The sequence below is a fragment of the Heterodontus francisci genome, chromosome 19 (genome assembly GCF_036365525.1).
Source record: "Heterodontus francisci isolate sHetFra1 chromosome 19, sHetFra1.hap1, whole genome shotgun sequence".
Lineage (NCBI taxonomy): Eukaryota > Metazoa > Chordata > Chondrichthyes > Heterodontiformes > Heterodontidae > Heterodontus > Heterodontus francisci.
This window is the reverse complement of record NC_090389.1, coordinates 83,153,943-83,181,412: the sequence shown is the minus strand read 5'-3', so window position 1 is coordinate 83,181,412 and position 27,470 is coordinate 83,153,943. Positions and strand designations below refer to the sequence as shown.

The 27,470-nt window shown below is 45.5% G+C and overlaps 1 protein-coding gene across 3 annotated transcripts; it reads right to left on the bottom strand.

The window, feature by feature from the left end:
* Positions 1-11,986: 11,986 nt before the first annotated feature.
* On the bottom strand, positions 11,987-27,470 carry wdr6 (WD repeat domain 6). Of its 3 annotated transcripts, XR_010976995.1 has the most exons (7): positions 27,294-27,456; positions 21,031-23,506; positions 20,269-20,370; positions 19,350-19,466; positions 18,507-18,612; positions 16,617-16,735; positions 14,821-14,905 (listed from the first exon to the last, which is right to left on the bottom strand). XR_010976995.1 is itself a non-coding variant. In XM_068052126.1 (6 exons), exons 1-6 carry the CDS (start codon positions 27,364-27,366, stop codon positions 14,373-14,375), a joined length of 3,420 nt encoding a protein of 1,139 aa, XP_067908227.1. In that variant the 5' UTR covers positions 27,367-27,470; the 3' UTR covers positions 11,987-14,372. The 3 variants fall into 3 exon arrangements, 2 of the variants coding, with proteins under 2 accessions (XP_067908227.1, XP_067908226.1); XM_068052126.1 differs by lacking the exon at positions 18,507-18,612 and having other exon boundaries at positions 11,987-14,905; positions 27,294-27,470; XM_068052125.1 differs by lacking the exon at positions 18,507-18,612 and having other exon boundaries at positions 11,987-14,905; positions 16,617-16,732.

Genomic DNA, 27,470 nt, shown 5'->3' with positions numbered 1-27,470 from the left:
CATTGAATTGGTTCTTGGGTTAGAATCCATCAACACACACTCAAATCCAGTAGGGAATTTCAGAGAAACTTTTTTTTACCTGGAGAGTGGGTAAACTGTGGAACACACTACCACAAGGAACAGCTAAGGGAAATAAAAGAGATGTATTTAAGGGGAAGCCAGATAAACATGAAGGAGAAAGAAATAGACGGGTATGTTGATGAGGTTGGAGAAAGGAAGGTAATGTGGAACATGAACACTCAGATGGACCAGTTGGTCTGCATGGTCTGTTTCTGTCCTGTAGCTACTTTGTAGATTTGTATTACCCTCTTTCCAAATCCTGTCTCCTTAGTACATTTTCATATAAGATAAGCAAAGACTTGTAAAAGAAGGCTCAACACCCAAGCTCAAGAACACACTACTACATTCACAGCTGTTTAAAAATCCATACCTAACATGGTCAGCACCACAGTTTTTAATAGCAGTTTCTTGCAGTAGTAATTCAGAAGACTAAATATGTTATGTATTACCTTAGCCTATCTACTCGTAAATCTTACCACAGTCATTAAAGGACACAAGAACAGTCTGAGAGGGACTTGTTTCCACTTCCATTGACCTTGCAACACAGCTGACCCATACTGCACAAATTAACTATTAAGTGTAGAATTGATGCACCTGTCTTTTCACCACCATTTTTGGTTGGGCTTCCAGCAGAAGCAATCACATGCAGATCCCTTTAAAGATTCAGTTCGTGATGACCTGAAATATTTCTTTGTTCTTTCCCCTGTAAAGAGGGCCTCAGTGTAAAATAATTATAGAAATTATTTGTGGTGGAATAATCTGGCCAAGGCGTTTTGTATCAATTGGAAGACTTTGTTTAGGGAAATGAAATAAGGTAAAAGCCTCTTAAAGAGGATGTGGAATATTTTCTTCCATGTCTCCCTCGCCCTGCTTAATTCTTTAGAATGCTAATACAGAAGCAAAATACTGAAGATGGCGGAAATCTGAAATAAAAACAGAAATTGCTGGAAATACTCATCAGGTCAGGCAGAATCCCACAGAGTCATTATGGCACAGGAAGAGGCCATTCATCCCATCGATTCCATGCTGGCTCTCGAGCAATACAGTCAGTCCCACTCCCCCACTTTATCCCTGTAGCCTTGCAGGTTTATTTCCCTCAAGTGCCCATCCATCAGTTGTCCATCTGCTTCATCATGAGGGTCCTCTGTGCTCGATACTGCTGTGACTGGTACTGAGGCAGCTCAAAGAAAGAGAAAGTGAAGTTCCTGCTGAAGCTGAGGTTGGAGATGCTCTGTACTGGAGGCAGCTTCGTGCCTCCCTGCAGTTTGTCCCTCAGCCTCCTCCGGGTCAGGAATGCCTTGGCCTCCGTTGGACCCTCAGGCACGGCTTGGAGGGATTGCTGCGCTGCTTTGCTTCCTGTTCCTTGGTGCCCATCTTGGTTTCTGCTGAAGTTGTTCTCCTCCCTGAGATCCTTGGCAAAGCCACACCAATGCTTGATGGTGCTACAAGGAAGATGCTGCTGAGACCTGGTATGACAAGGGAACGGTTCCAACGACCATGGAATGGCACTGAAAAAGGTGTCCAGAAGCGAGTTCCCGTCCCACGGTGTGATGTCCCTGCTGCTGTTAAGTTTGCTCTTCTTCACACACGGTGCTGTTTGTGGTGGCAGTGGTTTAAGTGGTTTTGTGCAATCCAAGAAAGGCATTTTCTTCCGAACGGCCTTTTCTATCAAAAGATAAAGGAAATTCACTGTTGTTCGCCATCCAACGATTGAACATAAAAACATAAGAAATAGGAGCAGCAGTTTGCCATAAGGCACCTCGAGCCTGCGCTGCTGTTCAATAACACCATCGCTGATCTTCTATCCCAAATCCACTTTCCCACCCTATCCTCATATCCCTGGATTCCCTTATCAGTCAAAAATCTAACGATCTCAATGTTGAATATACTCAACAAGAGAGCATGCACAGCCCCCCTGGGGTAGAGAATTCCAAAGATTCATAACCCTCTGAGTGAAGAAATTTCTCCTCATGTCAGTCCTAAATGGCCAACCCCTTATCCTGAGACAATGACCCCTAGTTCAAGACTCTCACAGAATCTCAGTATAATACAGTGCAGAAGAGGCCCTTCGGCCCATCGAGTCTGCACCGATGCATTAAAGTCACCTGACCTGTCTACCTAATCCCATTTGCCAGCACTTGGCCCATAGTCTTGAATGTTATGCCCCTCATAATCTTGTACACCTCGATCAGGTCACCCCTCAGTCTTCTCTGCTCCAGCGAAAACAACCCAAGCCGATCCAACCTCTCTTCATGGCTTAAATGTTCCATCCCAGGCAACATCCTGGTGAATCACCTCTGCACCCCTTCCAATGCAATCACATCCTTCCTATAATGTGGCGACCAGAATTGCACACAGTACTCCAGCTGTGGCCTTACCAAAGTTCTGGACAACTCCAACATGACTTCCCTGCTTTTGTAATCTATGCCTCGATTGATAAAGGCAAGTGTCCTAAATGCCTTTTTCACCACCCTTTTAATCTGCCCTTCTGCCTTCAGAGATCTATGGACAAACATGCCAAGGTCCCTTTGTTCCTCGGAACTTCCCAGTGTCAAGCCATTGAATACTTCCGTGTCACATTACTCCTTCCAAAGTGTATCACCTCACACTTTTCAGCGTTAAATTCCATCTGCCAATTTTCTGCCCATTTGACCATCCCGTCTATATCTTCCTGTAACCTAAGACACTCCACCTCACTGTTAACCACTTGGTCAATTTTTGTGTCATCCGCGAACTTACTGATCCTACCCCCCACATAGTCATCTATGTCATTTATATAAATGACAAACAATAGGGGACCCAGCACAGATCACTGTGGTACACCACTGGACACTGGCTTCCTGTCACTAAAACAGCCATCTGTCATCACTCTCTGTCTCCTACAGCTAAGCCAATTTTGAATCCACCTTATCAAGTTACCCTGTATCCCATGTGCATTTGCTTTCTTGATAAGTCTCCCATGTGGGACCTTGTCAAAGACTTTGCTGAAATCCATGTAAACTACATCAACTGCACTACCCTCATCTACACACCTGGTCACATGCTCAAAAAATGCAATCAAATTTGTTAGGCATGACCTCCCTCTGACAAAGCCATGCTGACTATTCCTAATCAAATTTTGTCTCTCCAAGTGGAGATAGATTCTCTCCTTCAGAATTTTCTCCAATAGTTTCCCTACCACTAACGTGAGACTCACTGGTCTGTAGTTCCCTGGCTTATCTCTACAACCTTTCTTAAATAGTGGGACCACATTAGCTGTTCTCCAGTCCTCTGGCTCCTCCCCTGTGGCCAGAGAGGAATTAAAAATTAGGGTCAGAGCCCCTGCAATCTCCACCCTCTCCTCCCACAGCATCCTGGGACACATCGTCCGGACCTGGAGATTTGTCCACTTTTAAGCCTTCCAAAACCTCCAATACCTTGTCACTCCCTATGACAATTTGCTCAAGAACCTCACAGTCTCTCTCTCTAAGTTCCATATCTACATCCTCATTCTCTTGGGTGAAGACAGATGTGAAGTATTCATTCAACACCCTACCAATGTCCTCTGGCTCCACCCACAAATTTCCCCCGAGGTCCCTAATGGGTCCTACTCTTTCCTTGGTTATCCTCTTCCCATTGATATACTTATAGAATATCTTGGGATTTTCCCTACTTTTACCAGCCAGAGCTTTCTCATATCCCCTCTTTGCTCTCCTAATTGCTTTCTTAAGCTCCATCCTACACTTTCTGTACTCCACTAATGCTTCCATTAATTTGCTCTCCTTGTATTTGCTAAAAGCCTCTCTTTTCCTTCTCATCGTACCCTGAATGTTTCTGGTCATCCATGGTTCTCTGGGCTTGTTGCTTCTACCTATTACCCTAGAGGGAATATGTTGGGCCTGTACCCTCCCCATTTCCTTTTTCAATACCCCCCACTGCTCTTCCGTAGATTTGCCGACAAGTAACTCTTTCCAGTCTACCTTGGCCAGATCCTGCCTTATTTTACTAAAATTCACTCTCCCCCAATCCAAAATCTCTTTTTGCAACTTGTCTTTTTCTTTCTCCATAACAAGCTTAAATTGTACCATGTTGTGGTCGCTATCACCAAAATGCACCCCCACCAACACGTCAACCACCTGTCCGGCTTCATTCCCCAGAATTAGGTCCAGCACTGCACCCTCCCTTGTTGGATCCTCTACATATTGAGCTAAAAAGTTCTCCTGTATACATTTTAAGAACTCCACTCCATCTAAGCCCTTAACACGATGACTATCCCAATTAATGTTGGGAAAGTTGAAATCACCTAATATAATTACCCTATTATTTTTACACACCTCTGCAAATTGCGCACATATTTGCTCCTCAATTTCCGGCTGACTATCCGGGGGTCTATAATAAACACCTAGCAATGTGGCTGTCCCTTTTTTATTCCTAAACTCTGCCCATAAAGCTTCATTTGATGTCCCCTCCAAGATATCATCTCTCCTTACTGCAGTAACTGACTCCTTAACTAATATTGCAATACCCCCTCGATGCCGTGCCTCGATGGCGAAGTTCACAAAAACTACCCCAATACCTTTTTCTCTTTAAAATTAGACATGTTTGCCCCCACTTACTTCTGTGCCTCAGAAGCAGATGGGGTTATTTATTCTTAAAAACATTCAGCAAAGCAAACACGTCACAATTCCTCCTCCACCCCCTCCCCCGCTCTCACTCTTGTTCAAAGACCCAAAAAAAGTAGACTATCTCGTGTCGATATTGTTCCAGGTTTATTGGGATCTACAACTAGTGTTTTACACACAGAATTGGCCTGGAAAATTCCAGTTACAGCAGTTACAGTGTGTAAAGGGCTTCCCTCGATTACATACATCATCCACATCTCTGCCTAGCTCAGGCAGGCTATCCCAATAGCACTTACCTCCTCTCCCACTTTTTGAAAAATGTATTCATTCTCAGTAGGTGGCCATCACTAGCAAGGCTGACATTTTATAGCCAATCTCTTTTTGCCCTTGAGAAGTTGGTAGTAGTTTGATGCAACAGAGTTGGTTTGAGACTGGAATCACAGATTGGCCCAGACTGGAAAAGGACAGCAGGTTTCCTTTCCTAAAGGACATTAGTTGGATTTTTACAACAATCTGACAGCTTCATGGCCACTTTACTGATGCCAGTTTTTTATTTCCAGATTTGTGTATTTATTTATTTAAACTAAATTCCAACTCACAAAATACCTTGGTGGGATTTGAACTGATGTTCTCTGGATTACTAGTCTAGTAATTTACTCTAATCCTATGCTAGTTTTGTGCTGCTTCATTTTGCTGGATGATGCTCCAGCTACCAGCAGTCCTCCAGTATCTTGTGCAAGTGGTTGATTTTTAAAAATTCATTCATGGGATGTGGGCGTTGCTGGCCAGGCCAGCATTTATTGCCCATCCCTAATTGCCCTTGAGAAGGTGATAGTGAGCTGCCTTCTTGAACTGCTGCAGTCCATGTGAGGTAGGTATACCCACAGTGCTGTTAGGAAGGGAGTTCCAGGATTTTGACCCAGCGGCAGTGAAGGAACGGCGATATAGTTCCAAGTCCGGATGGTGTGTGACTTGGAGGGGAACTTGCAGGTAGTGATGTTCCCATGCATTTGCTGCCCTCATCCTTCTAGTTGGTAGAGGTCGCAGGTTTGGAAGGTGCTGTCTAAGGAGCCTTGGTGCATTGCTGCAGTGCATCTTGTAGATGGTACACACTGCTGCCGCAGTGCGTCGGTGGTGGAGGGAGTGAATGTTTGTAGATGGGGTGCCAATCAAGTGGGCTGCTTTGTCCTGGATGGTATCGAGCTTCTTGAGTGTTGTTGGAGCTGCACCCATCCAGGCAACTGGAGAGTATTCCATCACACTCCTGACTTGTGCCTTGTAGATGGTGGACAGGCTTTGGGGAGTCAGGAGGTGAGTTACTCGCCTCAAGATTCCTAGCCTGTGACCTGTTCTTGTAGCCACGGTATTTATATGACTACTCCAGTTCAGTTTCTGGTCAATGGTAGCCCCTAAGATGTTGATAGTGGGGGATTCAGCGATGGTAATGTCATTGAATGTCAAGGGGAGATGGTTAGATTCTCTCTTTTGGAGATGGTCATTGCCTGGCACTTGTGTGGTGCAAATGTTACTTGCCACTTATCAGCCCAAGCCTGGATATTGTCCAGGTCTTGCTGCATTTCTACACGGACTGCTTCAGTATCTGAGGAGTCGCGAATGGTGCTGAACATTGTTCTATCAGCAAACATCCCCACTTCTGACCTTATGATTGAAGGAAGGTCATTGATCAAGCAGGTGAAGATGGTTGGGCCTAGGACACTACCCTGAGGAACTCCTGCAGTGATGTCCTGGAGCTCAGATGATTTACCTCCAACAACCACAACCATCTTCCTTTGCGCCAGGTATGACTCCAGCCAGCGCAGGGTTTTCCCCCTGATTCCCATTGACCTCAGTTTTGCTAGGGCTCCTTGATGCCATACTCGGTCAAATGCTGCCTTGATGTCAAGGGCAGTCACTCTCACCTCACCTCTTGAGCTCAGTTCTTCATATAGGAAGATGGGAATGAATATTGATAGGATATTTGACTAAGGAGGGCATCGCAGCCCATCTTGATCTTGCCTTTGTTCACACACACCAGAAGCAGTCACTAGAAGGCAATCAATGAACCTGTTTCCGGCAAGGGTACAACAGATAGGCATCCTTTAACATAAATCAGGGCCAGAGTGATCTCCTGGACTAGTTTTGGTGACATAAATGGGTGGAAGAGGAATTTTGCAGGCATTCTTACCAGCCCCCCCCCCCACTCGCCCCATATTCAGCCTAGATTTTTGTGTTTGTTTGCCTCTCCCAGGATATGATGTGGTAGGTGGAGTGTGTCTGTATTGAGATGCACAAGGCAATACAATTATAATGAAAACAAGCGAGATGGACCTGTGGGTCTTTTCCAGTCTATCATTTGCCTATATTTGTATGCCTTTTTAATTAAACTATGAGGATGACACTGAATTATCCCAATGGCATCAACAGAATAGTTAATTTTGCATGTGCCCCATTTTGTTTTTAGAAAGGGAAACAACCAGTAAAGGAACCTAACAATACTTCCAACAAAACAAATTTCTAAAGCCAAATCATATTGTTCGTGTCAATAGACATTGTATTCCCTGGGGTGCCCAGCAGCAGTGAAAGGCTTCAAGTGTACCGGTGGACACTGTGTGCTCCTTCTCCAGGAGCGCAGGGTGTGGACACTACCTCAGAAGACAGGCGTGCAGGGGTGGTAACACCCCCTCCATGGTGTTTGTCTATAGCATTGGAAGCTTGGCTGATATTATTTTCCTCCTTCTTTCTACAAGCAAGTGCAGGCCCAGCTGAGGTGAGCTATCTCAGGCGTTTGTCCTGTATGGTTCACTAACATGCCAGACAGTGCAGTCACCCTCCGTGTCCTGAGCATTCAGCAATTTGTGATCTGGTAAAATCCCCTTATGTACAGAGATACGTCTTCGATAGTTTGGTGTGAGGAGCCATGAGTTAAGTTCCTGGGCTATTGCATTATAGAACTTACTGTTACCAAAAGCAAACTCTTCTCCTTTGCTGATGGAAGGCAAGACATTTCTCTTCCATTTTTGCAGGCAAAATTGATCCATTTCTTCCTGCGTGAAGGAGAAATTAAAACAGAAAGTCACTAAGGGTTTAACATAATTCAAAGGATATAGCTTCAACAGTACCTCCCATACCCGTGGCCTCTACCACCTAGAAGGACAAGGACAGCAGGCGCATGGCAACACCACCACCTTCTCAAGGGCAATTAGGGATGGGCAATAAATACTGGGCTTGCCAACGATGCTCACATCCCTTGAATGAATAAAAAAGTACAAAAGCAGGTAAACCTTTATAAATCGCTGGTTAGGCCTCAGCTGGAGTATTGTGTCTAATTCTGGGCACCACACTTTAGAAAGGATGCCAGGGCCTTGGAGAGGCTGCAGAGGAGATTTACTAGAATGGTAGCAGGGATGAGGGACTTCAGTTACATGGAAAGACTGGAGAAGCTGGGGTTGTTCTTAGAGCAGCCAAGAAGAAGATATTCAAAATTATGAAGGGTTTTGATAGGGTTGACAGGGAGAAACTGGCTGGAGAGTCAGTAACCAGAGGACACAGAATTAAGACAATTTGCAAAAAGACTAGAGGGGAGATGAAATACTTGAAAACGAAAACATTACAGGGCTATGGGGAAAGAGCAGGAGGATTGGGACTAATTGGATAGATCTTCCAAACAGCTGGCACAAACACAATGTGCTGGAAGTTCTCCTTCCCTGCTGTATCATTCCACATCTATATTACAGCAACTGAGCTGCTGAAGAGCAGAGGCAAGATCAATACAGCGGGGCAACAATCAGAGAGGAAGGTCACCGGGACTCTGGAAGTTGCCCACAGCATGATGGGTATATTTCAGGCTCCTGCCAGAACAGGAGTGGGTGGAGGGTGTGTGGCAAGAAAAGCACTGACTAGTTTATGCTGGCATCCCCTGCCCAATGACCAAATGTCAAAGTGCCTACTAGCACTTTTTGCCAATGGTGCTGATCAGACCAGAAGCCTACCAGAGTTCTTTAGGGATCTGGGCTAAGATCCACACCTGGAACACTCTGTTGCCCAGCCAGTGCAATGAGTGTCTGGCAGATCCCAGGCTGCAGCTGAGAAAACACCCAGCTTGGGAGAGACCCTGTCCTCCAGCCACACCCTATGATGCAGGGAACCATGTTTAGGGCGGCCAGAGGTTCTGCCCCCAAACAACGCCCCATGGAAATTAGCAGTTACATATCTGGGTTTCAGACTAACCTACGGGCCTTCTAGCACAGTCTAACCTGACTTGCAGCGGGAATTTCAGGGACACATTGTCTACCTACCTTCTTGGTTGAAGAATAATGTGAGGTATGGAAGTCCCTGAAGACCAGAAGAAGTAGAGCACGTTTCAGCTTCTGGAATCCTTTATTCTGGATAACTTCCCAAAACAAGACCTTCTAAAATATTAACTTACATTTCCACAGCACTGTGAAGAGAGATGTCTCGTGGCACTTTGCAGGGTAGGTGGACATTGAACAGAAAAAGAGAGTTGGGAGGAGACAAAAGTATGCTCAAAGAAGAACTTCTTAAGAAGACCCTTGAAGAGAAGGAGGATGGTTCAGATGGAGATGGTGGGTGAGGGAGCACCAGAGGGCAAAAAGCAAAGTGGCTGAAGAAGTGGAGGATGAGTCCAGTGAGAAGACAGTTCATCTAGGGACATATGGATGAAGGAGATGGCTGAAGTAGGGTAGGACAAGAGATTTGAAGGTGAGGACAAGGATTGTAAAGTCAATTTGTGGTACTCAAGTCAGTAAAGCTTATGAGGACAAGAATGCTGGTTGGTGGGGTGGGGTGGGAGGGAGTGTGGGCCATCATGCAGATGAGGATGTGAGCTGTAACACTTGGAATGAGTTGGTGGAGGATGGAGGACGGCAATGAGAACCTTGAAGAGGTCCCGAGGTAAAGGGATCCACTGGCTACTCAGGAGAGACAAGCGTGGAGGTGGACAATGATCTTTGCAACGAAATCAATGTAGAGGTGTTAACTGAGCTTGCGATCAAGCATTAACTCAAGGTCCTACACCTCTGACTTCAGCCCGAGTAGGCAGCTGCGGAGAATGATGGAGCTTAGGCAGTGATGTGTCGATAGTTGAGGGAGCTGAGGGGGATTGCTGCTGTTTTGGTGATATTTACCTGGAAGAATTTTTGACTCATCTGGGTCTTAACATTGGCCTGAGTCAGTGAAAGTGATGATAGCTTTGGGGATCAAAGGGAGGGGTGGAGTTGTAGAACTGACCTCATGCTTACACATAGGTGTTAAGGAGCAGCACCTAAATGAAGTAGAAGACTACACACACATAAGTGGTGTTATCTAGTATTATTTCAGTAAAGACAGAATACAGAAAGCTTTGCTAATTTTCAACATAAAACATCTTTTCCTTCTTCAATTTTCAAGAGTTGTCCTTTGCACATGTAGTGATTTCTTATCCACTCACCCTACTTCCTTCTGTCTTGTTTATCTTTTATGTCAATGTTTAACATTGAAACTGCCCATGTAAACATTTTATCGTGGCATTTCCCCCATGTAAACACTCGCCTATCACTTTTTGATGTTGAACCAATCACTAGTGATATTTTAGTAACATTTGTTGAGGACTACAATTTCAACCAACAACTCAACAACTTCCCAGAGAGTCAATCTCAGAAATGTAGCAACACAATATACCATTTAAAAAAATAATTCTCGGGATTTCCCATCCCTAATTGCCCTTGAGAAAGTGGTGATGGACCGCCTTCTTGAACAGCTGCTGTCTGTGTCGTTTAAGTACTGCCACAGTGCTGTTAGGTAGGGGGTTCCATAATTTTGACCCAGCGATGATGAATGAATAGGCAATATATAGAAAGAAGAAAGACTACATTTGGATAGTGCCTTCCACAACCTCAGGACATCCCAAAGCACTTTACAGCCAATGAAGTACTACATAAATGTAGTCACTGTTGGAATGTAGGAAATGGAGCAGCCAAAATGCAGACAGCAATCTTCCGCAAACAGAAATGTGACATGACCAGATAATCTGTTTCTTGTGACGTCAATTAAGGGATAAAATATCAGCCAGAACACCAGAAAGAATTCCCTAATCTTGAAAATGGTGACATTAGATCACTTACGTCCAACAGGCAGGACCTCAGTTTAGCATCTCACCTGAAAAATGGCATCTCTGACAGTGCAACAGTCCCTCAGTACTCTGTTGGCGTGTTAACCCAGATTTTTGTGCTCAAGTCTCTGGAGTGGAACTTGAACCCACAACCTTCTGACTTGGAGGCACGAGAGATACCAACTGAGATACCATGGCTGACATATTATTCTTATACAGTGTTCTCACAGTTCAAGCTTAGACAGCAAGCTTCAGGGGTTATTTGACTGCAGAGGATTTTTACAGCCAATCTCGATCTTAAGCTAACCCCTCCCCTCACTCCCCCAAACACAAACTCAACCTTGGTGTGATTTTCCACCCATTTCATCTCTAGCCACTGGCACTGAGGTTAACTGCCACCCAAGCTGAGATCTGATCTGAGATCAGCATCAGACTGTCGATCCAGGATCTCCTGACTAAGTTACACATCGCCATTACCAACCGAACCATCAGTTTCACCATCTTCAAGCCCTTTACCTCAGAAAGGAGAGTAAAGTTTTCATCGAGCAACCGGCAGTTCGTGGAACCTTCTGGAGTCGGTAGACACCAGGTGACCATCTCCGTGACTTTCAGCCGTCTATTTATTTCCGAATTTGGAAATGAACCAGAGGCAGCTTTCCGACCCTCCCCAAATGCTAAACTGAGCTCGTCGTAAAGGGACTGAAGTGACGCAGAGGGTGAATCCCCTTCATTTCGCTTTCCAAAAGTTGATCAAACCTACTTTGAGAATTGTTTCTTTTCCCCCATTGTCACTCACGGTTAACATTGCATCCTCTCTCAACCCATTTGCAATCCGTCTCTCTCTGAAGCATATTTGCAATGCACGGTCATAAACAGATAACTCTTTCCCAGTGCTGAGTGCATCTGTCAACATGTGACTGGCCATTGGGAGCCAGCCATGTGTGAAATGACAGCTTACACTCAGTCCCTTTTCAATAGGAGTTATATTATCTGCAGAACAGATGATAAATGGGACATGAAACATTCATGACAACCCACACAGGCAGTAACCCCACCTACCCAAACGGTAAAATATCATTAATCATTAACCATTGGATGTTATCTCACCCGGAAAGAATTTATATATTCAAGTGTGTGTGTGTTGATAATCTATTTGAATGATTTGATGAAGACAGAATACAGAAAGTTGGTAATTTTAATTTTAAAAAACTTTTCTCATTCAATTTTCCAGAATTACCGATGAACTTGTAGTCATTTCCTGTCCACCAACCTTACTTCCTTATGTCTTATTTATCGGTTACATTTTTGCATCAACGTTTAACATTGAAACTGCCTGTGTAAACAATTTATAATGGCATTTCCCCATGTAAACACACACCTGTCACGTTTTGACGATGAACCAATCACTCAAACTGCAACAAAAAATTCCCATTTTCCTCGGTGACTGAAATTTCAAATGTTCCAAAATTTGACTTTAAACAAAATAAACCCTTTCTAAAGAAAATACTTCACAATAAAGTTATTATTCAATCCATTGAATTGGTTCTTGTGTTTTTAATTGCAGGACTCAAGCCTGGGCTTGGATTTAATATCGTTGCCCAGAGCCATAACTCTGTCTGCTGAAGGTGGGCCTGAAATCTGAGCATGTGTCTTGTTGGGCCCTGAGGCTCAGTTAGGCTAAGGAATGGAAGGGGCGATGGTTTCCATACAAGTGATAACGTTGGTTAGATTCATTATCCTTGCCAGACGGTCAGCTGCTGCTGCTGATCTACCTTCTCCTCCCGGTAGTGATGGTGTGAAGGGAAGGCGTTGTGTCGAATGAGACTGCCCAAATGGATGTCTCCAGTTTCAGTCCGGAGTAGATCACTCCTCCCCACTTAAGATAAATAAAAGTCCAGGATAGACTGCAGTGGGGCCAGATTTTATCCAGGTGCCTCAGGTAATGTCATAGAGCACAGCAGCAAAGGTCAAGTGTTTAGTTTAGTTTAGTTTAGAGATACAGCACTGAAACAGGCCCTTCGGCCCACCGAGTCTGTGCCGACCATCAACCACCCATTTATACTAATGCTACACTAATCCCATATTCCTACCACATCCCCACCTGTCCCTATATTTCCCTACCACCTACCTACACTACGGACAATTGCTAATGGCCAATTTACCTATCAACCTGCAAGTCTTTGGCATGTGGGAGGAAACCGGAGCACCCGGAGGAAACCCACGCAAACACAGGGAGAACTTGCAAGCTCCACACAGGCAGGACCCAGAATTGAACCCGGTTCACTGGAGCTGTGAGGCTGCAGTGCTAACCACTGCGCCACTGTGCTGTGTTTAATAACATCAAAAGCACCCCAAAATTAAACTACCCACAGCCTGTGGGCTATCCCGTTTGTAACACACTTCAGCTCACTCCTTGCAGTGGCAAATATGAGGCAGAAACAGTCCAGCTGCTTGCTAATCACACCTTTCCTGAATCTAATGACTCCTGTTGACATACAGGTCCCATGGACAACAACCATCCCAAGGCGCTTTGTGGACATTCTTCATGTACAACGGGCTATTCGGACATAGAAGGCATCACATCCACGCCCAAGTCTGCATCCACACGTGTGCATTTGCTGTTGGACGGTGAGCAGGAACTGGGTTTCTGACTGATCCTATTGCTGAGGACACCGAGACTGGCTGTATCAGTACCATTGTTGCCTGGACTGAGTTCGCAAATTAAGCAGAGACAAAGGGATCGAAACGCAAACTGTGCTGATCTGTCACCACAGTCAGGCAGTGTATTTACCCATTGAGGCTGAAACAGAATGCCCGTTTTAAAATTAATAGATGGCATACGTGACCACTGGCTGTTGTAGATCAGGCCCACCCTCTCCACAATTAAGTTTGAATTGCCACATGATACAGAAGGTGCAACACTAGATTTACATGGATAATACCAGAACTGAGAGGTTATGCATATCAGATTAAACAGGCTGGGACTCTATCCTCTAGAAAACAGAAGGCTGAGGGGTGACCTGATAGAGGTCTTTAAAATTCTGAAAAGGTTTGGTCGGGTAGATATAGAGATGTTTCCATTTGTGAGGGAGTCCAAAACTCGGGACCAAAAATGTAAAACAGTCATTAATAAATCCAATAGGAAATTCAGGAGAAACTTCTTTACACCAAAAGTTGTGGTGAAGTGGAACAGGCAGTGGTTGAAGCAAATAGCATGAATGCCTTTAATAGGAAGCTAGTTAAGCAAATGAGGGAGGAGAAAATAGGATATGGTGACAGGGTGAGATGAAATAGGGTGGGAGGAGGCTCATGTGGAGCACAAATACCAACACTGACCAGTTGGGCCGAATGGCCTATTTCTGTGCTGTAAAATTCTATGTAATGCTTGGCTAACTGGCACATGCATCATGTTTGAGAACAGAATTATCAAAAGCAACCTATGTTGCTTATGAACTCGTAACTTTTTCCAGTTGAGATGAGAGGCCATTGACTTGAAACATTAACTCTGTTTCTCTCTCCACAGATGCTGCCTGACCTGCTGAGTATTTCCAGCATTTCTTGGTTTTATTTCAGATTTCCAGCATCTGCAGCATTTGGCTTTTGTATCACGAGGCGGTTTGTTCCACCTGCTGACTCTTCAGGATCTGCAGCCCGTGCCCACACACAGCGAAGAGGTGAGTCTCTGGATTAGCTCCCTCCCAGCTCTCCAGCTCTGCGATATCTGCCACCTGGCAGCATGTGCTGTGCTGGAAGTGCAGATCATGATTGTTCAGCTGCCAGTGCGTCAGTCGCTGGTCGATGGAGACTGACACCAGCAGCCTCGAGCTCAGGATCCTCACCCCAGTCACGTGCGCAGCATGCGCACTGTCAACACAAGGCCCCTCCGCCACCCGCACGGAAACTCCGGTAGCATCACCTGCGCCCTGGCCGTCCACGTTAGTGCACGGTCCATCCAAAGTCTCGCCTCTCACTGCGTCATCATCGCCTCCTGCCACCCCCACGGAAATCACCCAGATGCGGATGGCGTTGTCGTCCCCACCGCTGGCTAAGAGGTAGCACCCATAGTCTAGGGGCCGAACGTGCAGTCCGCTCACTCCACACTGATGGGCCTTTAACAGAAGAAGGGGAGTTTCCAGCCCTGTGAGAAACACAATAGCACTCTTTGTCAGTACACCAAGCCACCCACCCACAGCTTCCAGTTGTGAACTTGGACGGTCATCTGCGCTCCCCCACCAGACACCGGCTCAAACCCAACCTCTGCCCTCTCCTGAAAGACTGCGGGGTAGAAATGTAACTTGAGCAGGGAGGGCACAAACCACACAAAGTGCTGCTCAATATTCAACAACTTTGACAGAACTGAATATCATCACGTTCTAAAACAAGTGGCAAATTCAAATTTCACCCACTACACTCTTGCAGGATACACCTACAAGACTTGCATTTATATAGAGCCTTTTGCAATCTCAGGACATTCCAAAACACTTTACAGCCAATGAAGCATTTTTGAGATGTAGTCACTGTTGTAAAGTAGGAAAGTGTAGAGGAAGCGAGGGACCTTGGAGAGCATGTCCACAGATCCCCGAAGGTGGCAGGACGGGTAGATAAGGTGATCAAGAAGGCATACGGGATATTTTGCTTTATTGGCCGACGCCTAGACTATAAGAGCATGGAGGTTATGCTAGGACTGTATAAAACACTAGTTAGACCGCAGCTAGAGTACTGCGTTCAGTTCTGGTCACTGCATTACAGGAAGGATGTGATCTCACAAGAGAGGATACAGAGGAGATTTATGAGGATGTTGCCAGGAATGGAGAATTTTAGCTATGAGGAAAGATTGGATAGACTGGGGTTGTTTTCTTTGGAACAGGGGAGGCTGAGGTGTATAAAATTATGAGGGGCCTGGATAGAGTGGATAGAAAGGACCTATTTCACTTAGCAAAGAAATCAATAACCAGGGGGGCATAGATTTAAAGTAACTGGTAGAGGAACAGAGGGGAGTTGAGGAGAACCTTTTTCACCCAGAGGGTGGTGGTGTCTGGAACTCACTACCTGAAAAGGTAGTAGAGGCAGAAACCTCATCATATTTAAAAATACTTGGATATGCACCTGAAGTGCCATGTTAACTACAGGGCTACGGACCAAATGCTGGAAAATGGATTCGGCTGGATAGCTCTTTTTCAGCTGGTGATGGGCCGAATGGCCTCCTTCTGTGCCGTAAATCTTATTTAGCTTCCACGTTTATGAAATACGACAGCCAAAGTGTGCTCAGCAAGCTCCTACAAACAGCAATATGATAATGACCAGACAATCTGTTTTAGAGATGTTGGCTGAGGGATAGATATTAGACCAGATTGAAATTGTTTCTTGCTACACAATTTATCGCCTGAAAAATCTGATTTACATTAAAAAAAAAAGACAGCGAAAGTAAAACATGTTTTGGGTGAATGCAAGCAATAGCAAATCATATCCTCTAACGTGCGCCCCCTCCCCTCCTGTCCTTTCTCCCCCAAAAGCTGGTCTATGAGGATGGGACAGGGCTAGTGGGAAGAGAGAGGGGTGGGGGGCAATGTATTTGAAAATTCAAAACTCTTCTTCAATTTTCACACAGCAAATGTGGCACCGCATAGCTGGTGTTTCACTCAGCCAATAGGGCGTGGTTTTACTCAGTTGTGTGGTATGCATCCCAGGATTGGTGTAGCGCTGGAGGGGTGGTGTTACTCACAGCCAATGGAGTGTAGTATTACTCAGCTATGTGGTATGTTCCCCAGAATTGGTGTAGCACTGCAGGGAGTGGTGTGTCATTTAGCCAATAGAGTGCACTTTTAGTGAGCTTGATTGATGGTACATACCCCAGGGTTGATGGGTTCTCTCCAGCAGAATATTTTCCACCTTGGCCCTCTCAATGGTTTGTGAGATATCCCAAAATGCAATCCTTCCATCTGTGGCCGCACTGCATAGAAACGCTCTGCTGCAGGGAGTGAGAAATGTTTTGTTATTTGCAATTTTAAAAAGTGAAACAGCAACATTTCTATCTTTTGAGTTGCTTTTACTGTTAACCAAATGATTGCTTTGCTTAAAAAAAATTAAACTTCCATTTGTGTCAGAATGATCAGGCTTTGGGCCTCCATTTGGATATAATAATTTTTTTATTGTTATATGGGTTGTGAGTGTCACTGGCGAGGCCAGCATTTGTTCTCCATCCCTAATTGCCCTTGAGAAGGTGGTGGTGAGCTGCCTTCTTGAACCACCGCAGTCCATCTGGTGTAGGCACAACCACAGTGCTGTTAGGAAGGGAGTTCCAGGATTTTGACCCAGCGACAGTGAAGGAACGGCAATATAGTTCCAAGTCAGGATGGTTTGCAGCTTGGAGGGGACCTTGCAGGTGGTGGTGTTGCCAGTGTCTGCTGCCCTTGTCCTTCTAGTTGGTAGCGGTCACAGGTTTGGAAGGTGCTGTCATAGGAGCCTTGGTGAGTTGTTGCAGTGCATCTTGTAGATGGTACACACTGCCGCCACCGTGCGTCGGTGGTGGAGGGAGTGATTGTTTAAGGTGGTGGATGGGGTGCTGATCAAGTGGGCTGCTTTGTCCTGGATGGTGTCGAGCTTCTTGAGTGTTGGAGCTGCACTCATCCAGGCAAGTGGAGAGTATTCCATCACACTCCTGACTTGTGCCTTGTAGATGGTGGACAGGCATTGGGGAGACAGGAGGTGAGTTACTCACTGCAGAATTCCTAGCCTGTGACCTGCTCTTGTAGCCACAGTATTTATATGGCTGGTCCAATTAAATTTCTGGTCAATGGTAACCCCTAGGATGTTGATAAGAGTGAGCAAGAGAGACCGGGAGCAACGAAAAAGAAAGTCTTGCGTTTATATAGCGCCTTTCAGGACCACCAGACGTCTCAAAATGCTTTACAGCCAATGAAGTACTCCTGAAGTGTAGTCATTGTTGTAATGTAGGAAACATGGCAGCCAAGTTGTGCACAGCAAACTCCCACAAACAGCAACGTGATCATAACCAGATAATCTGTTTTTGTGATGTTGATTGAGGGATAAATATAGGCCAGGGCACCAAGGGTAACTCCCCTGCTCTTCTTCGAAATAGTGCCATGGGATCTTCTACAGCCACCAGAGAGGGCAGACAGGGCCTCGGTTTAACATCTCATCTGATAGGTGGCACTTCCGACAGTGCAGCACAAGAGACTGAAAGGAAAAGAGGGAGAGAGTGCGAGAAAATGACAGGGGTATAGTAGCATAGTGGTTATGTTACTGGACTAGTAATCCAGAGGCCTGGACTAATGATCCAGAAACAGGAGTTCAAATGCTACCACTGCAACTCAGAGTTAATTAAATAAACCCACAATAAAAAACTAGTTTCAGTAATGGTGGCCATGTACCTACCACATTGTTGTAAAAACCCACCCGATTCACTAATGTCCTTCAGGGAAGGAGATCTGCCATCCTTACCTGGTCTGGCCTACATGTGACTCCAGACCCACAGCAATGTGGTTGACTCTTAACTGCCCTCTGAAATGGCCTAGCAAGACACTCAGTTGTGTTCAAGAAGGCGATTCACCACCGCCATCACGCGGGCAATTAGGGACGGGCAACAAATGCTGGCCTTGCCAGCGACGCCCACACCCCATGAATGAATAAAATAAAAATACACATTAACTAAAAGGCAAAGAGGATAAATTGTAATGAATGAATGAAATCAAGCTGGATCGTCATTCTTAGAAACGTACCCACAAATGTTCAGTGTTCCCGTACCAGCTAGCCACAGGTCCTGAGTCGGATTGCGCTGTGATCCAGCATGCAGTCAGCTGAGATTGCCCAAGAGAACAGTGTGAACTGGAAAACAAGGGAGGATGGGGCTGCAGAGATACTTCATAGTGAGACCTGGAGTGATCTGGGGCAAGTGGAGCAGTGTAACTCTTTTCAATCTTCAGTTCTGAAGACAGGACACTACCCGAAACATTAACCTGTCTTACCCCCTGGGGCTGACAGGGCTGTTTTTTTAGGTTTTTTTTACAAAACACTGCACAGAAGGAATTTTGGAGTTTTTAAGGTAATAACTGAACATAGGTAACAACAATGTGCATTTATATAGTGCCTTTAATGGAGCAAAACATGCCAAGGAGCTTCACAAGAGAATATCAGTTTAAACTAATCATTGAGCAACATGAGGAGATAGTAGGAGGATGATCAAAAGATTGGTCAAAGAGATAGATTTTATGGAGCGTCTTAAAGGAGGAGAGAGAAGAGGTAGAGGGGCAGAAAGGTTTAGGGAAGGGATTCCAGAGCTTAAGGACTAGACAGCCAATGGAAGGATGAAGGAAACTGGGAATGCACATGAGGCAAGATTTGGATAAGTGCAGAGATCTCGGAGGGTTGTGGGGCTGGAGGAGGTTAGAGATAGGGAGGGGCGAGGCCATGGAGAGGGTTGGTAAACAAGGATCAAGATGCAGCAACATGGTTTGAAATGCAGTAGTGATCAGGAACTCCAATGGCTCAATGTCAGCCCTACTCAACACAAGTCGCACGTTAATTAATACCGTATCCTTGGAACCCTCTGCTAATGTACTTACCGCCCTCTGGTGGCTGGCTGGTATGTGAAGGTCTGCAGCTTCAGCACACACCTCTGATGGTAGAAAGATTCAGCGAGGAGCTGCATCTTCCTCTGACACTCATCGATTAGAAAGAGTCTGCACAGCAAAGACAACTCGACAAGTGAAAAACTGCAACAGCTCAGCAATACAACGTGGCACGTGACTGTAATGAAAGGTGCATCTTTTATAGAGACACGGTAATATGTTATTGGCAGGCCATGACACAAGTGCTATTGGACTTTGGAAGGACCACATCCAAACCTGGTATCCACACACTCACTTTCCAGCTGGGATCACAGGATAGAGATAGAAACAATTTTCTCCTTCCCTTCCCAGGAAAAATGAGGACAAAAGAACAAGAGAGGGAGATGAGGAGAAATTGCATTTTTAAACACAACGAGTTGTTATGATCCAGAACACACAGCCTGAAAGGGCGGTGGAAGCAGATTCAATAGAAACTTTCAAAAGGGAATTGGATAAATACTTGAAAAGGAAACATTTGCAAGACTATGGGGAAAGAACAGGGTGAGGGGGAGATAGGACTAATTGGATAACTGTTACAAAGAGCTGGCACAGGCACGATAGGCCGAATGGCCTCCTTCTGGGCGGCCTGATTATATGATCTAGGGGGACCCAGCATACAAAGTTCTCGTCCTGACAAAGGTTCGGCACCTTAAACATTAGCTTGCTTGTTTCTCTCTCCACAGGTGCTAACAGACCTGCCGAGCGTTCCCAGAATTTGCTGTTGTGTTTTCTGGGAAATTCAAGGTCTGTTTGGCTCGTGATCTTACTGTTATTGGGGGAGGGGTAGACAGGGGACCGGGGGTGCAGAGCAAGGGGTGGGCTAGGGAAGAATTCAAATAAGTAAAGCTTGTGCACGGTGTAAGAGATTGCTCACCTCACAGCTCCATCACTGCAGGCTGCAGCCAGGAAATGCCAGGAGGAGCTGGGGGCTGCTCCAAAATCCACCCCATCATCCACCACCACAATGGACATGTACCTTAACAAGAGAGGGCAAAGGTCACAGAATGGTAAAACACTCCAGTCAATTAGCTCCTGAGATTAGGTGAAATTTTTCAAACCCTTTTTGCTGCTGAAAGATCAAGTGTCCAAGCTGCTCTCATGTCTCCACCCATATCAGTCTGCAGGCAAAGCAACAAAGACAATGCATTTCTATAGCGCCTTTCATGACCTCAGGATGTCCCAAAGTGCTTTACAGCCAGTTTCTGAATGTTATAATGTAATGATGTTGGTAGAGGGACAAATATTGGTCAGCACACTGAGGTAAACTCCCCTGCTCTTCTTCAAATAGTGCCGTAGGATCTTTTTTGTGTCATGTTTAATGTCATGTCCAAAAGACAGCACCTTCGGCATGGCAGCACTCCCTCAGTACTGGCACTGAAGTGTGAAGCCTAGTCCTCAAGTCGCTGGAGTGAGACTTGAATCCACAACCTTCTGCCTCAGAGGCAAGAGTGCTACCACTGAACTATGGCTGACATTCCCTCTCTTGACCCATACTCAAAGTATTGGCACTTCTATGAGGCACCAGAGGGCTGCAGGTGTGAGGGAGAGGGGTTTAGGGGTCCATGGAGCTGCGCCTCAGTAATATCCCAACAAGAGTCAATGCCTTAAAATAAAGTAGATAAAATAAAAAAGATACCTAGTTTCTGGGTCGATCTTTAGCATTCTGTGCCTGTTTTTCATTCGCTCCCAGTCTTCAGCCAACCTGTGAGAAACCAGATGCGCCACCTGACAGCTCACAGGAGCGCTGGCATCACCATGTTTGATAAAGAGGTGGTAACATTCCAGCTCAGCCCTCCCGCCGGCAGAGAATAACACAGCAGAGGAGCTGGAGCAATCATCACCACTCTCGGGTCGACTGCTCCTGGTGACAGCCATGGTCCTTACGCTGGAGATGTGGTCACCAATCATTGTCAGCTTGGACACGTGGCCCGAGCTTTCGTAAATGGCTAAAACATTCACGGTTGTGTCCTCGCTGCTTGTAGCCAGGATACTTATGGGTCCATTAGTTGATGATTCAAGCCTTTTAACAAGCCTCACACAGGTAAGCTCACGCCCATGCATGCACTCTTTGATGACTGTCTGTGAGCTGCCACGCGAGTTCCTTTGACAGACGAAGATGTCGCCTGACTTGATATAGGTGAAGATCTCATTGGTTGGAGAGCTGCTGTAACTCCACGACCTATGACCTCCACCACAGGGGATGCAAAGCAGCTTCTCGCTGGTCTTCACATGCCACAGGACAAAGTTGGTGGAGTGGAAGCCAAGCACAAGGAGGTTGCCTTCAGGTGTCAAGAGAAGCCGTTCCACCCAATCCATCCCTTTGCAGGCTCTCTGACTCCTCAGCAATTTTAGCCCTCCATCTTCTACCTTAAGCTGACGGTAACAGCCATCCCGCCCGGTGCTGTATACAAAACCATCGTGAAACAGAACTGACGTCACCCCCAATTTCCCATGTAGTCCTGACAGAACGGAAATCGGCTCTCGGCACACGACCTGGGTGGTGACTCTGGTTGAACTGTGTGGGAGTTTCCCCTTGGGAAATTCTTTGGCTGTATTTTCTGAGACCACCACGTTCACACTTGCCTCGCTGGGCCTCTGTTGTTCATCCTGGTCTCTCCCAGCGCACAAGTAGAGTAACAAGGAGCCACGGCGGTCTCCGCATACCAAAAAGTGGAGCTCAGGCAGGAACGCCACACTTGTATGCCACCTGTGCTTGCACAATGGGAGGAGGTAACGGCACTTCTCTGCCACCGAGACCATGTGGCCGCCATCGCAGGAAACCTCCCGCCAGATCATGATGCCATCGGCACCTGAGGAGAAAAGATTGCATTTGTCTGCACTCTGCCCTTCTTGGAACGCCCAGCCTAGGCTGTGGACCTTCCCTTGGTGCACTTGATTCTCCACCGACACCTCGGTATCAGAAAGCTGAAATATTTTAATGCGGCCTTTAATGTTCCCCACTGCACAAAGCACACAGCCGTTAAGTAGCCTTGTGACTGCTAACAAGCTGTATGATTGGTAACTTGGGTCTTCCAGGATGAGTTTCCATTTACCAGAGACCAGGCAATAGCTGTAGATGCTCCCAGCATCAGTCATGACCAATAAAAGAGCTGGGTCAACCAATGTCAGAGTTTTTGGTGTCCCCATTTTCCCAGTCTCACCAAATTTGAGTTGAGTAATGACCATGTCTTCTGCTTTCATCTCCTGAATCTGCCATAACCTGATGCCTGAATCTGCTCCTCCAGTGACCAGCCATCCCTTCTCTTCATTGACTGCCAATGCTCTCACACTCCTCCCTTTGTGTCCTCTGAAGCAGTTGATGATTTCTCCATTATAGTTCCACACAATGCAAGCAGAATCTTCTCCGATGCTGATAATGTGGTCCTCCAGGAGCCGTACTGACCAAACCCTGGACTGGTGTCCGTATAACTGTAGAAGACACTCTACAGAATCTGCCCTGCCCTTAAGATCTTGGCGCAAGTTCCCAACTTTCCAGAGCCTTATGCTTCTATCATCTGAGGCTGACGCAAGGATACCATTCTTCTCCATGTAATTAATGCTGAAGATGACCCCACTGTGCCCGCTAATGCATCGTTCCGTTTGCACCCTGCCATCCTCATTGGTTGGACCTTCCATTCGCCATAGGACTAGCTGGTTAAAGACAGTTCCAGAAATTAATACTAGTTCAGCCCAACTATGACCAACAAAGCAAGCAGAATATAGGATGCATTTCACATCACAGTGAACCTCACACAAGGTTCTCCCTGCCTTGCAGTCATATAGAACCACAGAGTTGTGCCCAAGAGCCAGGCCAAAGTACATGGCAGATTCACAGTCACCCTTCAGCCACTGAAGATCCCAAATCCAGTCATGCAATTCATGAAGCTGACAGATCTCCTGCAGCTTTGGTTCTTTAGAACATGTATTAAGCTCGAGAACAATGAGGCCTTTTGCTCCAAACACTGCCAAAAGGGGCTTGTTATTTTGCACGTGTACAGGCCAACAAGGTTTGATGCCATGAATGCAGTAGCTTCGAAGCACATTGCAAGTAAGTTTTCTGTTGTAGCCATTTGTAGAATTCAAGGCATAAAGGCTTACACTGGCTCCTTCACCTATCAGTGGGGAAGGAAATAAAAAAGCTGTTAAAAGATTTCTGTTTCATTTTTACTTGTTCTCAGGATGTGGGGTACACTGGCAAGGTCATCATTACATAGAATGTACGTCACAGAAACAGGCCATTCAGCCCAACTGGTCTATGCTGGTGTTTATGCTCATGAGCCTCCTCCCACCCCTCTTCATCTACCTCTATCAACATATTCCCTTATCTAGCTTCCCCTTAAATGCGTGTTTGCTATTCGCATCAACTACTCCTCTGTCCTTGCAAAGTACCGTCCAATCTCCAAACTCCTTTTCCTATCCCAAGTCCTTGTACATGTTGTCACTTCTCAAATTCGTGCTCACCTTTCCTGCAACTCCCTCCAATCAGGTTTCCGCTCCTGCCACAGCACTGAAACAGCTATCAAAGTCACAAATGACATCCTATGTGACTGTGGCCTCCTCATTCTTCAAAATCTGTTTGCAGCCTTTGATAAGGTTGACAACACGGTCTTCCTCCAACGCCTCTCCTCCATCGTCCAACTGGGTAGGACTGCCCTCACCATTGCCCATCCCTAGTTGCTCTGAGAAAGTGATGGTAAGCTATCCTCTGTAGCAACTGTTTCCAACTAGGTGGCTTGCTAGATCACATCAGAGAACTGCAACAGACAATCACAGTGTTGGACTGGAGTCACATGTAGGGCACTAGGTCCGGCGTGACATATTTCCTTCTCTGAAGGGCATTAGTGAAATAACTGGGTTTTGGACAACAATCTGGCAGCTATTATCGTTGTTTTTATGGTGCCAGACCACAAATTACAAAATTCGTTCAGCTCATTTTCACAATGTACCATGGTGGGTTTGAACTAATGTCGAGCACCAAAACCACTGTACCCCAAATTCCTACACTATGATCATAGTAAAAAGGTGTCAGCTGTGGCTCAATGGTAGCACTGTTGTCTCTGAGTTACAAGTGCAAATCCCACTCCAGCAACTTGAACATCTAGGCTGACACTCCTAGTGCAGTATTGAAGGAGTGCTGCATTGTTGGAGGTGCCGTCTTTCAGATGAAACATTAAACCGAGGCCATCTCATTGGACATCAATTATCTCATGCCACTATTTTGAAGAAGAGCAGGAGAATTCTCCCCAGTGTCCTGGCCAATATTTATCCCTCAAACAAATCACTCAAACAGTCTATCTGGTCATTATCTGATTGCTGTTGGTGGGAGTTTCTTGTGCAAAAACTGACTGCTGCATTTCCTCTGGTAACTAAACTTCAAAAGTGCTTCATTGGGTGTCAAGCACTTTGGGACATCCTGAGGTCGTGAAAGGTGCTATATAAATGCACTTTATCTTGCTACTCACTGGTCATGGTATTTGAAATAACTTGCATTTATATAGCATTGTTCATGACCTCAGGACATCTTAAAGTGCTGTACAACCAATGAAGTACTTTTGAAGAGTAGTCGTTGTAATGTAGGAAACACAGAAGCCAATTTGCGTGTAGCAAGCTCTCAGAAACAGCAATGTGATAATGACCAGATAATTTGTTTTTTTAGCGATGTTGATTGATGGATAAATATTGGCCCAGGACACTCCCTGCTCTTCAAAATAGTGGCCGTGGGATATTTCACATCCACCTAAGGGGGTAGAAGAGGCCTCGGTTTAACATCTGATGCAAAAGACTGCACCTCTAACATTGCAACACTTCCTCAGTAATGCTCCAAAGTGTCAGCCTAGCTTCTTATGTGCACAAGTCTCTTGAATGGAACCCACAACCTCCTGCCAACTGAGCCACGGCTGAAACCTAATAACAGAACACAAAGCATGTAATTTTGTTTAGCAGGAGGCTCTTTTCACAATGTTTTAACCTCCCACGACAGTGGTAACATGTATATGAAGTTGGCTGAGTGACAGGAAACAGAGAGCAGTGGTGAACAGTTGTTTTTCGGACTGGAGGAAGGTACATAGTGGGCTTCGCCAGGGCTCGGTACTGGGACCACTGCTTCTCGTGATCTATATCAGTGACCTAGACTTGTGTGTACAAGGCATAATTACAAAATTTGCGGATGACACAAAACTTGGAAGTATTGTGAACTGTGAGAATAGTGATCAACTTCAAGAGGACATAGACAGGCTGGTGGAATGGGCAGACAAGTGGCAGATGAAATTTAATACAGAGAAGTGTGAAATGATACATTTTGATAGGAAGAATGAGGAGAGGCAATATAAAATAAAGGATACAAGTCTAAAGAGGGTGTAGAGGGTGTATGAGAAGAATGACCTGGAGGCATATGTGCACAAATCATTGAAGATGACAGGGCAGGTAATAAGGCATACAGGATCCTGGGCTTTATAAACAGAGGCAGAGTAGAAAAGCAAGGAGGTTATGGTGAATTTTTCTAAAACCCTGGTTGAGCCTCAACTGGAGTATTGGATCCAATTCTGAGCACTGTACTTTGGGAAGGATGTGAAGGCATTACAGAGGGTGCAGAAAATTCAAAATCATCAGGGTTCCCATTGGCGTAAGGGTCAAGAACCCGAGGAATAACGTCTTTATGATATGAGTGATTAGGTCCTGGAATGCACTGCCTGAAAGTGTGATGGAGGCAAATTCAATCGTGGCATTGATTAGAGAATTGGATAATTATCTGAAGAGAAAAAAATTGGTGTGGTACAGGGAAAGGGCGGGGCAGTGGGGCTAGCTGAGCTGCTTTTTGTAGAGTCGCATGGAAACGATGGACAAAATGGCTCCTTCTGTGCTGCAACTATTCTATGATTTGACTGACAATGGGAAAAGATATGGAACATACGAATTAGGAGCAGGAGTAGGCCATTCAACCCCTCAAGCTTGCTTCACCATTCAATAAGATCATGGCTGATCACATTGTAACCTCAACTCCACATTCCTGCCTATCCCGGATAATCTTTCACCCCCTTGCTTATCAAGAATCAATCTACCTCTGGCTTAAAAATATTTAAAGATTCTGCTTCCACTGCCTTTTGAGGAAGAGAATTCCAAAGACTCACGACCCTCTGAGAGAAAAATATTTTCCTTATCTCTGTCTTAAATGGGCGACCCCTTTTTTAAAATAGTGACCCTTAGTTTATGGCGGGCAGCCATAAAGGCGGGGCTAAAGTGTGGCGAGTCGAAGAGACTTAGCAGTTGGCAGGAAAAAAGACAGAGGCGCAAGGGGAGAGCCAACTGTGTAACAGCCCCGACAAACAAATTTTTCTGCAGCACCTGTGGAAGAGCCTGTCACTCTAGAATTGGACTTTATAGCCACTCCAGGCGCTGCTCCACACACCACTGACCACCTCCAGGCGCTTACCCATTGTCTCTCGAGATAAGGAGGGCCAAAGAAAGTTCTAGATTCTCCAACAGGGGAAACATCCTTTCCACATCCACCCTGTCAACTCCCCTCATGATCTTATATGTTTCAATCAAGTCGCCTCTTACTCTTCTAAACTCCAGCGGATACAAGCCTATTCTGTCCAACCTTTCCTCATAAGATAACCCACCCATTCCAGGTATCAGTCTTGTAAACCTTCTCTGAACTGCTTCCAACACATTTACATTCTTCCTTAAATAAGGAGACCAATACTGTACACAGTACTCCAGCTGTAGTCTCACCAATGCCCTATATAACCGAAGCATAACCTTTCTACTTTTGTATTCAATTCCCCTCGCAGTTTTAATGAAAGTAGGGCTCCTTTAGAGCCTTTTTGGATTTTATTAAATGAGGTTAGTTCAGAAATTCATTAAATGCTATTTAAAAAATACATAATGATTGAAAGTTACCTGAAAGGAGAAAATCTCCCACAAACTGCAAGGCTGTGATGGGCGACAGCAATGACACAGACTCACACTGCATCTTCCTGCTAACTGCAGATTCTCTGATGCTGTTATTAATGTAATATTTATAACTGATTTTCTGTAGTGCTACAGTCTTTCTCCCCTGTGCTCCCAGCTTGTTTG

Bases quoted from the DNA above. Each gene is read 5' to 3' on its own strand.
- wdr6 (XM_068052126.1), bottom strand. From the start codon at position 27,366: ATGCAGTGTGAGTCTGTGTCATTGCTGTCGCCCATCACAGCCTTGCAG. The intron at 23,507-27,293 runs GTAACTTTCAAT...CCCCACTGATAG, and splicing joins GGGAGATTTTCTCCTTTCAG to GTGAAGGAGCCAGTGTAAGC. The intron at 20,371-21,030 runs GTATCTTTTTTA...TCTCTTGTTAAG, and splicing joins AAGATCGACCCAGAAACTAG to GTACATGTCCATTGTGGTGG.